Source organism: Geospiza fortis, unplaced genomic scaffold (assembly GCF_000277835.1).
Source record: "Geospiza fortis unplaced genomic scaffold, GeoFor_1.0 scaffold40, whole genome shotgun sequence".
In the NCBI taxonomy this organism is placed as follows: Eukaryota; Metazoa; Chordata; class Aves; order Passeriformes; family Thraupidae; genus Geospiza; species Geospiza fortis.
In genome coordinates this window covers 30,109,795-30,125,794 of record NW_005054297.1, presented here as the reverse complement: position 1 = coordinate 30,125,794, position 16,000 = coordinate 30,109,795, and the positions used below count along the sequence as shown (strand labels likewise).

The 16,000-nt window shown below is 39.2% G+C and overlaps 1 protein-coding gene across 1 annotated transcript in view; it reads right to left on the bottom strand.

Annotated features, from left to right (window-relative positions):
• Positions 1-16,000, bottom strand: part of GATB (glutamyl-tRNA amidotransferase subunit B) — a 42,687-nt gene that overhangs the window by 19,645 nt on the left and 7,042 nt on the right. Inside the window, exons 3-6 of the mRNA XM_005415712.2 lie at positions 8,264-8,377; positions 5,013-5,211; positions 3,937-4,059; positions 922-1,035 (exon numbers count right to left, since the gene is read on the bottom strand). Coding sequence (XP_005415769.1) covers positions 922-1,035; positions 3,937-4,059; positions 5,013-5,211; positions 8,264-8,377 — 550 coding nt within the window. The remainder of the gene's footprint in view (positions 1-921; positions 1,036-3,936; positions 4,060-5,012; positions 5,212-8,263; positions 8,378-16,000) is intronic.

Here is a 16,000-nt window from a genome sequence, read left to right as displayed (position 1 = left end):
AGTTATGGGCAGAATTATCAGTCACTGTCTCTCTCTCCAGCACTGTTTCTTTCTTTGTGTGTTTTCCTCATCTGCTTTCATTTCCTTTAAATGGCAACCATTTTCTCCCAGGCACTGCAGTCCAATCATATATTCCTGGTGACCTTGCAGTCACGCCGTTTTCTTTTGGAGAAGTAACAATCAGCTTTTTTTTTCCTCCTACCCAAGCTACATCTGAACTTCACACACATCACACACCATACTCAGTGGAAAGCAATCATCTCCACTGGAGGACACAAAACCACTGCTAACATATTTTAGTCCATGCTAGGCACTGAACCACCTGCTTCGTTCTTGTAGGCAGAGGTTTTACTGCAAAAAACCTGCAGACTATGCCTGCTCTTCCTAGAGTATCCCATACTAAGATTTATTCTGTCAGGGAGCAGCAAGAGTGGGGCTGCTCCATAAAGAGGGATAAGCCAGGAGAGAAGGGTGACCAGGGCCAGGCCATGCCCTCATGGTCTGATGCAGTCCCACAAGTCTGAACAGTGTGAGCAGGGCAGGTGCCACCAACAGAATCCTCTGACAGTGCCAGCGGAGGTGAGGGGATGAGCTGAGTCCAGGGCCTTTTCAGGGAGCTCAGAGAGGAGCAGAAGGAGCTAAGTTCTAGGAACAAGACTGCAGAACAGGTCCAAGGTCCTTCAGGAGCCAGGACTGAAAACTGGCACACCTGTGATACAGCCATTTAGGCAAAGTCTGAAGGCCCCAGCCTGAGCCTAAATAGGACTCCTGTACCCATAGGCAAGGCACATGGAGGAGACACCCAGGTGAAGTTTGTCAGGGCATTTAAGGCCAATTACTGCACTCAAGAGCCTGATATATTTCATCTCAGACCACATTAAATACCTACAATGCTCTTGCAATGAAGCAACCATCATTTACCTATTGCTTTTGCCAGAAATCGTATGCTATTGATATTCTTCACTTCAGTCCTCACTCCATAAGGCTCTCCAGGGTGATGCACAGAAACATTGGCATCCACTCTCAGCTGACCCTCTGTAAAAGGAAATTTTATTAACAGAACAGTCTGCCCTGTACACTGGAGCTAAAAACCTTGGCATGCATTAATAAACTGCATGTTATGTGCAAAGCCTTAACAGCAGACTTCTCTATGTTCAGAAAGGAGTAACAACCACTTAATCACAGCTTTCTGTATGAGATTCCATCTCAAGGGACTGCCTTGAATCATTCAAAATAGTTTTAAATCATTGCTCATAATTCCTCTCAGAAAAATGCATGATGCAGTGCAGCACAGATCCTCTAAGCCATACAGTGAAAAGAGCTCCTGATTCACAGATCTTAAATAAAGGGCAGAATTAGACAAGCAAAGTGGTGGATTGTGAGCTTCCATTCGTCTCAAAGCAGCACAAAAATACCTTTTGGAATTACAATTTGATGGATATATACTACCCTAGCATGGAACACAAGAACTTAAGGTTATGTTGAACAGATTTACTAAGGTGTTCTTGGAAATTTACAGCTCAAGGACAAAATGTGAGCAGCAGTGGATTTTTTTGTAATTTTCTTCCTCTCCTTCAGGAAATTGCAATCTTACTCCCCAAAATGTCCCTGGCTGCCAAAAACTGTACAAAGTTTTATATAAAAGCATCATGCACTCTCAGTCCAAAATGGATCAATGTCCTTAAAAATTTTTAGCGACTCAACCACAAGGAAATAATAATTGTATCTTTCTAAGTATTGTCCCTGTAAAGACATCTCTTCTGAGAAGAAAAGCCTTGCCACAGTTATCAGCTGCTAGAAATACACAAACAGGAGAGGTTGTATTACATCCTAGAATGTTAAGAAACATTATTTTCCCCATATTACACACTGAACATCTGTAGCCTTTCCCTGTGTTTTTTTTTTAATTCATTTTTTTATTTTAAATACAGATAAAAAGAAACAAATGCCTACTGATTGGATACATTATAATATTATAGAATTGTAAATGAGAGTGCAAAATGGCTCAGAGTTAAAACTGCGAAGATGCTACAGCTTCAGAATCCCTTCTGGTCAATAGATTTAAATTGACTGACGAGGCCTTGGTACAATTTGTAAAAGCAGGCTGGATGACAGCACACTAATTTCCTCTGTCTTCACAGAGCCTTGCCAGACATGCAAATGAGACAGAGATGCTGGAATGACCCAACATCTCTTTCAAGGGAAGTGTTTTGCATGTGCTCCCTCTTTGGGGTGAAACTTGTACTTGTTCCAAACGAGGAATAGCCTTGTCCTGCCCTTGCTTGCTTTTGAGACGTGACCTGTTTCTACTTGGATGTAGGTGTCAGTGTGACCAGACAATGAATTTAATCAGGCATAAGCAAAAGACCCAGGCTGCAAAAGTTCCTAAAAGAAAAAAACAAACCCACAAACAAACAAAAAAACCCCACAAACAAACCAACAAAAAACCCAACAAAGGCTTTTTTTCTTTAAGCCCAGCTTACTTTTCTTTCACTTTACAATGAGAGCATAATTTCATCTGTTTGTTGTTAATGAAATAACATCTGACAAAACTGGGCACTTGTCTTCACTGTACATGCAAAAGCCCCTAAAACCTTCACTTAGAAAGAAAAAAAAATTCCGCATACTTTTATAGCTACATTTCCTGGAAGAAAAATATTTCCAATACTGGGATTCTCATATAAAGGCAGAAATCTCCCTGCGATAAAAGACACCACAATGCAATTCCAATGGCAATCTTAGGGCCAAATTCAGTAGTGAAAAATGATTGTGTATATGTATGCCCACGAAGGCCCTTGAAGAAGCATCCAAACTGGCTGCTTAATACTGACAACTGTGCCTTATTTGACATGTGGGACACTTGTGCGAGAAAAGATTCAGAGAAATAGATAATGCCTAGCTATTATTATTTCCCGCTACATTAAATTAAAGTTGCATCAGTAGCCAACATTTATTGGATCCTATTTATTGTGTGATGCATAGACCACTCTGACTCAGTTTTCCAGGAGATATCCACTTGTATAATGGACTGAATTTGTTGCCAGACAGTGAGGCCAACTGTCACCGGCAAAAATATAGCTTACACTCTGAACACTAATAAGCAGCTGCTAATTGTGGATGTGTGTGAAGAGGATGAATGCCTGAAACCACTTTTAAATACTTAAGCAGATGTCTGCTGTATGCTACCTGTAATCATGTGCTGGTTGTAAATTTTGGTAACACTAGGACTGAGGAAAAGTAGCATGATCTGAATCTCACAATTAATGAGACAGAATCACCAGTGAGGAGGCTGAATGCAGGCTATGCTTCTGCACATCACCTGTTGTGAAAACTGGGGCCCTAAAATTACAGCAAGAGCTGGTGCCAGAAGTGATGTTTCCTGCAAGAGAAAGTGGTCTCAGAAAGATAGGTAATCCTGGCTAAAATTAACCCCAGCACCCATTTCTGTACATGCTGTTGTTTACTCCATCTTATCCATGACACCAGCACAAGTTTACTGCTCACATCAATTTTATGACTAGCTGAGACCTGACACTTAGAAGATGATCCATGCTCCCACTACTTTGTCCCTTTGTCCCTTCCATACCCTACAATTAATCCTTGCTACAGATCTTCTGTGCTGCAGTGCTGTGGCAAGCAAGATAGAGAGAGACGGGGAGAAGCCACCACAAGAACCCTGGGGATGTTTCTTCCTGCCTAGCTTTATCCTGTAAAATTACTGTGTGAAGAAACATAACATCTAGCATGGCAAAGCTCTGCAGACAAAGGCAGGCCTATAAGCATGGCAGACATTAGGACAGACTCTGAGGATTGTAAAACAACAGCTAGAAAGGGCTATGCATTATAAGCAACCATAGAGCAAAATAACTGGAAGCTGCAAAACTCCTGCAAATGCAGAGAATTACTGGTGACAAGGGAACATTCTCCCCTCAGTACCTGCCATGACTGCTTGGCTGCTCCCAAGTGTTTGCAGAATGAGCTGAAGCTCTCTGACTGCTGCAGCTGCTTCTTCCCCACAGCACATATCAGGCTCCATGACAACCTCCATGAGACCAACTCCTACCAGGAAAAAAGACAGGAGATTTTCAACAATAGCTTTTGATCTTGCCATATGAGAGTGCAACTGGCTAACACATGAAAGAACTTGGACTTCTTTAAAAAAGAAAATAAAAAACACATGAACCTCCATGTATTATTTAGTAACCGTCACAATGGGCCTAGCTGCAGATTGCTAGAAAAACTTTTCCTGCTATTTTTTTAAAGTAACTGACAACTGCAGACAGCCCCCACCCTTTGATGACATGCAGATCAGAAGGACCCATTCCTCTAGAAGAACGATAATTTAAAGCCAATTGCGTTCCAGATGCAAGTTTATTTATCTTAAACTAATTGTGGAGCAGGCAGAACTGTAAACAGATGTAGTCTAGATTTTAGCTTCAGGACCTAGCTTTCAAGGAACCTGAGCAGCCACAGCCCTCAGCTCCAATGGACACCAGAGTACTTAGTCCCAGTTAGGCCAGGCCAGCCAGGTTGCTGCCCATTTACAATTTCCAAGTTAAAAGAGAAAATCTACATTTCTTCAAAGCTAATAATTAAAAGAAATGTCTGACTCATGCACCAACAGATTCCAACAGCTGCTCTTTCTATACACACACTTGATTCACTATATCTGTAATATTAAACTTTTTTTACAACAGATATAGGGCAGAGCTTAAATAGCTGAGTGGCTCTATGTGATTGACACAGTTTTGAGCAAACTGGAGCCAAGAGATTTCTAACTTGCTACTGCCAATTGCCATCAACCAACAGCAAATGGGAAAGGTTTACTGGCCATTAAAAAAATCAAGTACTCATCTGTTTCCAATGTAACAGTCATTTTCATGAATTATTTTTTCAAGGAGAGAGCCACAAAGCTGTTTTTATTTTTTGCCTGTTTCCTGTCATCTATTTACCTTTGAAGACTCATCTTAACCCAAAAGGAGGAGAAAAATAGGAAAGTAATCCCAGCCTACCAGCCCTATTCAAGTCCACAAGGGTTTGGCTCCTTGTATCATCATGGAGACTTTTTCCACTGTCTTGCTCCAACTGAATTTGTTTAATCCTCACAGTTTTGGTCACCATCTGGCTCATCTTGTTGTCTATGCAGAGACTGTATGACAGACTTCCATTCACTGCAATAGGAACTCTTTGCTGAGTGATTTGATAGCCAGCCTGTCAACAAAATTAGTTTTATACGCAACTGAAACATTCACTTTTCAGAAAGCAGACCAAGTGCAAATATAATTGACTAAGAACAAAACTGAAAATGCAACATCTTTCAGAGTGACTTATATAAGAGGAGAGAATAAATGCACATGTAAATTCAAAAGTAACTTTGCTTAAATGGAAAGGAAGCAAGCTAGAAGATGAGTCTAGAATTCAACATAACAGTAAGAAGCTGGAAGTCTGGAAAAAATACGAGGACTCTTCAATAACAGACAAATATACGACACCATACTAATGCTGAAATAATCAACAATCAAATGCACAATCTCTTGCCAAGGATGACAAACTTCTCTGATACTGCCCTGGGGCAGGAAATGGACTGGAAGAGATTGTTCCATGCCTGTGGTCCCACAATCATGTTATATGTTGTTTGAAGCCAGTTACTGTACTTCCATCCCCAAGCTGGGGCTATCACTCATCCTCCCAACAGGCTGCATATCCCTCTCTGTCTGCTCCAAACTGTACTCATTAGAGGGAAGGAGAGGGAAGGGGTGGAGGTGTGGAAATCAAGAAAATGAGAAAGCTCTATTTCATTAATATAGCAATTTAAAAGATAAGACACTGCCACCCCACACAAGGCACACGGCTGAAAAATGCCACCTCATGCCTGGGACTCCACTCAAAGGGAGAACTGCTGGCCAAAACAGTGGCAAGGTATTGGAATAACTACAATGATGTAAAAACAGAGAAGTGAGTCAATGACAGCTGAGATGTCCCTTTGCTTCCTCCTTCCTCACCTGCCTATGGCACTGGACGTGAAAATGAAAAAAAAAGTCTGCCAGACACAAATTATTTGGCAGGAGTATTTGCATATTTTGCAGGGACAACAAGCTCACTCCAAAATGTAGAGATGGTGAATTCCAGGGCATTGGAATGGAGAACAGTGGTCTGGCCCTGTCAACACCCCAATTTATATATGCAGTGAAGTGCATGACCTACTAGAAATAATCACTGTAAGAAAAAGAAATAACTGACTCTCTGCAGCCTACGCTAATCACAGGTTCTTCTCATCTCCTAGAATTTCCCATTAAAATAATTTTTTTTACAGCCTGAAATATTGAGTGACAATAAATAATATGAATCCCATTTCCCATCCAAAGCCCTGTTTTCAGGACTGACAATAATCCCATTGTCAAATGACCCTAAGAGCTGGATTTATCTGTTCTATTCAGCTCATTAGCCTAAAATCTGCATCTTATTACAAGGTTCCTGACTAGACTGTTCACTATGAAATGTAGGTCGGGCAGTTTATTGTCAGTGCTTAAACTGCAGAAGTCAGTCAGTTAAAAGCTAGAATTACATGTTTCCAACTAATAAAACATGTCAGCATCTCCCTGACCAAATCTCCATGCTTATGTAACCAGAGGATCCTGTAATTCATGTCTGCAGAGTCCCACAGTTTCTTCCACCTCAACTGTTCTCTTGGACACATGGACATGGATTCTTTCCCAGGACAACATTCATCCATAAATCTGCTACCAGCAGACTGATAGCAGCAGACATCACAAGAATATGAGAGTGATTTCAGTTTAACAGAGTAAGCACTAAAAGTAAATTGCAAACAATTTGTCTGTCATGTTTTTGATGTTCCTTCATGATGTGTAAAGGAATTTCAAAAGTCATATTTATTTCCTGCTATTTCACCTTTTTCCCCTTCAGGTCTTGAAGTGAGCTTTAAGATAGTTCTACATGTTTAAAAAAAGTATTGGCAATTCAAACTGCTAAGTTTGCTTTTCACATTCCCAGCAGGCCACTGTACAGCTCCCAATAAAAGGGCCTCTTAATGGCTTACAAATATTTGCAAAGTTATCCCCAGAAACCAAATCAAAATTATAGCAACTTCACAGAAGAGCCACAAGTTCACAACCCAGAAAAAAATAAAACAGAAATCCTTTCTGAGATCCAGGTCTCCACTGGACAACTATAATATAATTCTCTTTCTAAGGTGGGAAGCAATTGTATTTGAAAATGTTTCGTGCAACTTCAAAATATTTTCAATACCTGAACAAGAGTGGGAAAGAAAGTAATTTGGTTAATAATACAGCATCTCTACAGATTCATCTGGGATCTGAGAGGTCTCCCACTCTGCTTCCCTGGATGTCTGAGACTCCTCACCTAAAGAGGGGATAAGCTAACATGCCTGATCTTTCTCAAATAAAATAAACCCACATATTTTTATTTTCATGCCATCAGATCTTCACCCCAAAACCAAAGAAACTAAAAATAGCTTCCTCTCTTTGACAGATTAGTGTTAAACTGAACATTCAGTACCAATAAGCTCACACAAAAATGAGTAAAAAATTAGAAAGATTTAATGTCTTTAGAGAGAAAAAAAGGCCCAAACACTGCTGCATCCTGTTCCATGGACAGAAATCAGGCTCTTAAACTATTTCAGTATTTCTACATCCATATCAAATGCCGCAAAATACATCTGACTTCCAGTGGCGCCTTCTACACATTTGAAATCTACCAACAAACCACACTGCAAAGACTCGATTCCTCAGTTGTTTTGGCTTTTACATTTATTGGAACCACGACTGGGAAAGTTCTGAAGGGAAATTAAATATTTTTAGGTCCCTAAGCACACACAAAAAAGACCCTACTGTGTTTATTCCACTGGAGCCTGTGTTAGTTATACATTCACTTTAAATGAAGGACTTTTATCAGATTGCTTTTACCCTAACAGACAATTAGTACAAAACACCAGGAATGGACAACTTAAGGGACAAAGCAGCTCCAGCTCCCAATCCAATTACATTAGGCTACTGGAATTGTGCAGCTAAGCAAGGAATCAGCAATCAGAGCAATCATATTCAATCAGTGAGCACAAGGGTACAGCTGCCTGTTCCATCAGGGCACAGTGCAGCATCCTGCTGGGGTGAGCAGAGCACTGAGTGAAAACAGAAGCAGCATCTCTGCACTCCTCCCCTACTGCCATCCGTACTGCAGACCCGTCCTTCCCAGAGCCCAGGAGGGACCAGCCACACTGCATACTTACAGGCAGATCTGCATAGAAGTAGTGTTTTCTGTCAAACAAGGACTTCTTGTTTATGCTGCAGTTGAGAGCCAGGCCTGTCATCACTGCTGCTTCTACACATCTCCTGTTGAGAACCTAAGGAAACATGACACATGGTTTTGCTCAGATACTCAGTATGTTACAAATGTGTCTCCCACACACTGCCGTATAAGGAGCATATATTCAATTTCACTTGCCTTCAGTCATCATTAGATCTCTTTCTTTGTGTGGGTAGCTCTTATTCATCATTAAAGTTGCGGCAGCTATAAATCTGCAAGGCTTTACCATGAAAATACAAGCTATTCAGTCACTTTGTCATACCACATATGGAGGTGTGCACTGCTCTGGCTCGCTACTTTTGCAAACATTCAGTGCTTTTGAATCTTTTGAGGGTACAGGAGACAAACCACAGACCATGATAACTGACTTGTAACCAGCTGTCAGCTCAAACTGGGAATTTGAAACACAGGATTTGCATTAAGGGCTGCAGTGCTGTTACAGTAGAACATTTCGGAACACCTGTAACCACAGAACCACAGTGAATTTATGAGTATCTATATATAACATAGCTGCTAATGCTTTGCTTAACCAGGATGAAATGATGCACACTTACATCTTCAAAAAAACTGCAAAAACTACTGACAAATGATGTTTTTTTCAGATGTGCTATCATTAATTTAACAGTTCGTTTAACTAACATCAAATGGATGGAACTGAAAAGGAAAAAAGACTGAATTTGTCTTACTACAATTCTGACATGCTCACACTTACAGCATTTTGAAACAGGAACAGAACTTTATCCATCTTGTTCTGCACTGTACAGCTGCCAAGAAGTCTATTTCCAGCAGGACCATTAAAGGAGCACATTATGTAAAAGAATGTACATGACTTCATCCGCATTGACCAGAACATAAAAGGCTTAAATAATGTTTTCTTCCATGTTTCTGACAGTATTTACTTTTTATACTCTCCAGCCTGATTTCTGAAAACATATTAAGCAGCTGTACGTTTCCCATCATCCCACATCTTCATCCAGAAAACGAATCTCTTTATTTTATTAATTTAGTTTTTTAAAAATCAAAATACTAAGAGAGGATATGGGCAACTCTTCATGTAACAAAAACTTTAAAACTGCTTATACAGAAAAGAAATTAAATATTTAAGACATTTAACAAGGGAACTTTCAGATCTTTAGTGTAGCTATATATGGCTAACTAGAACACATCATCTGTTCAGGCATATTTTACTTATTAAAAAATTTAAGAGATACATAAAGCAAATTCCAGACAAGAAAAAAGGAAGAACAATCTCCCTTTGAAATATCAATCCACAGCAAAATGAATGCAATTAGTCCTGACTCTAATCTAAAGAAAATTGATAACTACAAAATATGAATTTATTTTAGCAGCATAACTGCAGTTCATTATATAGTAGATGCTCCTATTTTCAATAATTAATGCTTCCAGACAGTACAGACACTTTTTTTTTACTGTTTAAGGAATTCTGTAACAGTGGTAGTCAAACTGTTCAATGTTTAAAATATCTTTATATTTCTAAATACACAGGCAAATTTCCTCTTACTAAACCCTTATGGCACAATCCTGTTCAGCTTTACAAATTAGTGAGGACCTTGCCAGCCAGTCCTATAATAAAACTGGCCACCAGAAACCCATTAAGACTCCATAAGGACTGGTAGACTCAAAACACCACAGCTTCAAAGCAGTGAGCCAGTATCTTGCTACAATTCCTGACAGTGCAGGGGTTGTGACTGACTGCAATCAGTGAACAAGACAAAACCCAACTCCCAAATCACAATCACTGAAAGCTTCATAGCACTTCATTGCTCATCAATTTTTACTTCAAACAGGAGAGTGTGTACCTTACTCATTGCCCTAAGGGATAACACTGTTTTGAGGTGAAAAAATAATCCCCATTTATACACTAGTTAAACCAGAGAGATCTTTTGCTCTACTGCTGATGAAATATTTTGGTGGCTCTGGGGAAAAAGCAGCATAAAAACATGAAGTACTGATTATTTTTTATGTAATATTACCAAGAATTTAGATGGCTCTGATGTGTATGTGTCCCCAGTGTACTGGATCATAGTAGCCAAATCACTGTGTATGCTCCATTACTCACTCAACTTCCCGTGCTATTCTATTCCTTCACCCATCTCTGGTGAGAGAAGGCCTTGCAAAGCAGATCTTTCCTGCTATGGCACACTGAGATGGCTAACCATGCCAATCTGCTTCCTCTGCCCCATGTGCCTTTAAGAAAACACAAGCCAAACCCAACCAGATGACCCTCTTCTTCTTCAAAAATCAAAACTTACCTAATACTGCTTCATGTCTGAAGTGACTTTTACTACCCACTGCCATGACCAAGGCTGTAAGCACAAAGCACTACTACCTTTCCTTCAAACAAGCCTTGCTTTTCAAATAATCTGCAGTGATAAACATCAATTCAGTACATGAAACTTCCCATACTAATGACCTAGAGTAAGCCCTCCAGCTTGTTTATGCAGTAAGCTGTTATTAAGTTGACAGCTTTGACTAGCACCAAAGATTTAAATTACTGGCTTGAACTGACAAGCTGCCTGTCTGCTATGTTAGCAAACTGCTGGCCTTGCAAGCAAGCTGTGTAGTTCCTGCAGTAGCTATGGACAAAACACAATAGTCTATAAAGACTTCTCCAATATATTCTTCTAAATGGGAAACATCCCTCCTAGTATTTGAAAAAAATCCTACAGAGCTATTACAAAAGGAAATGTAAATTTTTATATTGCAAACTCGTGAAAAACCTAAACAATGGCATCACAACACCAGCACCATTTCCCTTGTAGCTCTGGTCTCCTGCTACAGCACCATGGTAACTGAGCACTAAAGGAATGAAAGAACAGTCCAACCAAGATCTGTTTCTGCTACTTGTCTATTCTTTACATCTAGACCACAAGTGGAAAGTCTCCTTTTAAGAATTTATCTTTATTTGCAAGTTCAGTTTAGTCAAGACCTTGGTTTTAAAGACAATACTCAATAGCTATTCAAAACTATACACAATATCTTCGATGGCACAAATTCCCACCAAAAGCAATTTTCTAACAGCTTTTTCTTTAACAACAGGTTTAGTCCTTATATTAATATATTAAAGAAAGTTGGCACCCTTTTACATAAAGATATATATTTCTATATTTAGTAAATTACCATGTTTAGATTTTAAAGAGGGTAGGTATGCAGCTTCTTGTTTTGCTAATGAGTATTGGATAGGATAATTGGGGGAAAAAGAAAAAATATCTTAATAACTCTCCTGGAAAAAGCTTATTTTTGCTACCTCTTACAAAAAACCAATAATGTCTGAAATAACATTTGCACCCAGGAAGCCTATCTTAGAGAAGAAAATATTCCTTGTACTAAAAATGGTAAAATCAAAATAATTCCCCAGAAATTTGTGAAGTTTTTTATTCTAGGTTACACATTTTAATAAAGTAGATTTAATATTCACTGGCTATCTTAAGACCTTCAGTCCTACTTACAATCATGAAAAAAATCAGCATTAATCAGATTAACTATAGGACTGTTTATCTAAGAAATATTTAATTTTAGCTCCTTTTCATTCAAAATACTATGTGAAAGAAGGAAGTAGTACAGTGTACTCAGCCAGCTCTCTGTAGACCAGCACCAATCTTTAGAAACCTCAACAGATATATCTAATCACATTCTCAAGTACTCCTATTTCATCTCGCTCTGATTTTTATTTGCTTCTACTAATGGATATACCCAGTCTTACTATTCTAGCTGTGTTAAAAGTACCAAATTGCTGCAATATATGGTTCTTTGAAGTGCAATCATGAGTTAAACTTCAAAACAGAATACCCTTATATGTACTTAGTCCCAATGTAATTGAGGCTGTTCAGTCTGACACTGTAGATGAGTACTTACTGCTCTGCAGCATTCTGCCTTGTCATCCTCCCACACACAGAGAAGGGACCAACTGGAGCTATGCATGTACAGAATGGAGATACAATAAACCAAGAGCTGACCATTTCCCAAATTTATTTCTGGGAAGCAGCCTATCCAGATCATATCTTTGATCCCATCAGCAGCATCTAAAACAAATAAAACTCTACCCTGCAGGACCAGCTCCAAGCAGGAGAATCCACAGAGAAGACAGGACAATGCAATGGTGATACAGTTGTTCATGAAACTCATAACCAAAAGCTGTGCTTATGTGGTGTTCCCATAAAGAAGCCTGGGACCTCTCTAACATCCACGCTCTCCTTGCTGACATTAGTCTTCTGTATCTGCCACATGGCGTTTTTTCACCTGTCATAAGGATGCTCCCTCTCTAATGCCAGCTGGAATTTAAGTCACTGCTAATGCTATCTGATCCAGAGCACATTTCATGCAGGAAGATCCAGTGATAACATCTCACTGCTGCTGGAGGTAGGAGACATCGCCCAGTGCAATGGCTATAACTTAAGTTACAGGCTATGATCAAATCCAAAGGCAACAAGATGTTTAAGGAGAACCATCTCAGACCTCAGACCTTTCTGCCTACACTGAGTTCCAGAAAAAAAAGGCTTTTGGATGTGAATATAGTCTGCCTTCTTCAACACAACATAGATTGTTTAATTTCTTAAATTAAGACACAGAGCATTTAGGACAAAACAGTCTGTAAACCAACTCCTACCCTGTTTCTCCTTGCAGATGTTCCTTTGCTCGTAGGCTTAGTGAGAGCCAGCTCTGTGGTTTTCTGAGTTGTAACAAATTCTGACCTTTGATCCCCATTTACTGTCATTTTCTATTATTTCCAAGTCTTGGCTATCTGCCCTCTGCTCCTTGCAATTTTTGTGTGTCTGAGAGCCCACACCAAACACACACTAAACTCTCAGCCCTTTGCTCTGACTCCCTCATTCCTTTTTTCCCCAACAGCTATCTCTCAAAACATGCTTATTTGTTCTCAGCCATCTCTCCCTGCAGGCTGACCCAGATCCCTTAAGTGAGCACAATATACAAATTAGGAGTAAACCAGAAGTGGTCTTTTACACACAGATAAAAGATTATACTAATTTGGGAAAACAATAGACGACATAATGCAACAAGTCTTGCAAAGAACTATTAAGAAATTGAGAGAAATTTTAAGAGAGCAAACAGAAATTATTTGCTTTTAACAAACTTGTTCTGCAATAGTAGAACCAACAGAGACTAATTTCCCTTAAATAATATCCCTAATTTGTTTTACCTAAGCAGTGACCCCAAAACTCTCTCTCCTGTGACACCCCCATCTTCTCATTTCATCAAACATCCAAAAATGAGTATAAAGTGTCACAAGTACCTGAAGAGCAGCAGCCCAAAAAAAGCTGAGATCAGTGAGGAGACTAAATAGATAACTTCTTCATATGCTTGCTAATATAGTCGTAACAACCCTCTACAGGGGTTTTCGGAGTAAAAACCTTCTAAAATTTTTTGGAGTAAAATTTGGCTGAACTTGGCAGTAAAATTGCAAAACAAGCATTTCTTGAAAAATAGAAAACAATATCCTTCTGGCAAAATCTGCATATGTAACTAATAGAAATCACTTGCAGAAGTTTACATAATGCTCTTAAAATCAAACATAGTCATATTTAAGGTGGCAAGGTGACTGATAATCAGAGAGAACACAAAGAAATTAATTTTACCCCAGGAATTGATTACAGCCTAACTGCGCCAAGATAAGTTTCCAACAAAATACAAAAACCTGACAGTTACGCAACATCACTCACCAGACAGCTAACCATAAGATAACAAAGACCCAGTCTACAATTATCTGTCATTACTGTCAGACAATGCTTCCCTAAACACATTTTAATGAAAAACTCTTCAATGAGACAATTGCTAAGAAGAATGAAGTAGCAAGAGGTCAGTTTGCAAAGTTAAAATGTGAAGAAATTGGTAGAACCATGAAACTTTTGCTTAAGAGAGCACTGCTAACATACAACATACCACTTTGGATTTCCTCAGATGGAGTCACCTGGAAACAGACTGTGTACATACTGAAAGGAAATGAAATCAAATAAAAAAATTAAGGACGCCAGAACACCTATAGTGACTGATAACAGAGGTAATAAAATTTGCAACAATAAATCCCCTCTCAGGTCCAACTTAAAGTAATTCCCACCCACTGAGAAAAGCTACTGTAAAAAGCTTATGTGCATTTCAGCAGCAATTTCCAAATGAATTCAGAAAGGGGCACACTGATACATCATGCAGTGGTTGTGCTGCTCACAAGTGCCCAAGATGGCAGAATAACTGCAGTAATAGGACTGTGTGAAAGAAAGGAAACAAGATACTGCCAACTCCTGCTCCCCCACTTAGAAGTAGAAAAAAACCTATGAAAAACAAAAGGTAAAGAGATTAAAAAGAAACTACAGAAAAGGAGGTAAGAGAAAACACACAGGCAACATCACTGATGCACTGAAGGATCTACTGAAATAGGTGATAACAAGATGTATCAACTCAATGCTATTCTAACAGGCAAGTTTGCATCAGCCACAGGGACCTGTTAAGGATGAACAGTAAAGCCAACAAGAACAAACAGAGAGTTCAACACTTACTGAGGTGCTAAGGAGACAGCCCAACCTGAATTGTTAGCTTGGACAAAAAGATTAAAACACCCAGAATGAGGGTCAGAAATACAAATATATGAGACATAGCAAAAAGTGAGAGAAAATGTTACAAGAGACTCTTCAAAGCTTGAGTGGAGCAACAAATGTCATAAAATACTTCAATACACAAGAGCAGAGAGTCTCCAGAAAAAAATGCCCAAAGTAGGATATAAAGTTGAGCTAAGCAGCTGCAGTAGTGGAGGAAATACAACATTTCTCAGACTCCAGTGAAGGAGTTTGGTACCAGAGGTAACCCTGGGGCCGTGAATGATCCTATGGAACACAAAGAAATAGAATGAGAAACAACCTGCACCATAACCCAGTCCTGAGTCATCTGAGGCCAGCATCTAATCATCTTTCAAAGGCTTCTTCTGACCAGTACAACAGCTTTGAACTGATTAATAGCTTGAAATTTGGTAGGCAGGCTTTAATTCAGCATGAACTTGGACATTCAAGGGTCTATGAACCACAAAAGCATCCTCAGAGAGCAATGGTTTAAAAGCCTAACTCACTCCTCTAGTCTTTTTCTAAATTACTTGGGATTCTCTTTATAGAAGCTTTCTGGACTGCAAGCCCAGCAAGCCGGGACTGTGTGAGCAAGAAAAGACTCCCAAGCACTGACCATACAATGCATGTTACAAACCCAAATATTAACAGGAAAGGAAGGACTGCAACAGAAAGGTACCATCAAATTCTATTAAAGTCCTCATTTTTCTCCTAAGTACAATTACTACAGTTTTAATGAAATAAGTAATGAAGAGTTTAAATGAACCTAGACATAGGTAAATGGCTTAAAACAAGCATGAACTCACTTTTTCCATCAGGAATTGCCACTAATTTATTTTTAGAGGAGAGCTCATGGATACAAAAACCTAGCCATCATATAGTTTCAAAGAAAATAAGATGTATGTAATGGAAGCTAAAAAAACATCCATACAAAGATAAGAAGATTGTTAATTCCCCATGAAAAGTGCACACAATTAAAACTGTAGTTATCAAAAGTCAAGCTAAGAAGCAGGCTCTTTTTCAAAACAAAGTAGTAGAAGAGGGGAGTAAATTCACATTGCACGCCAGCAGGA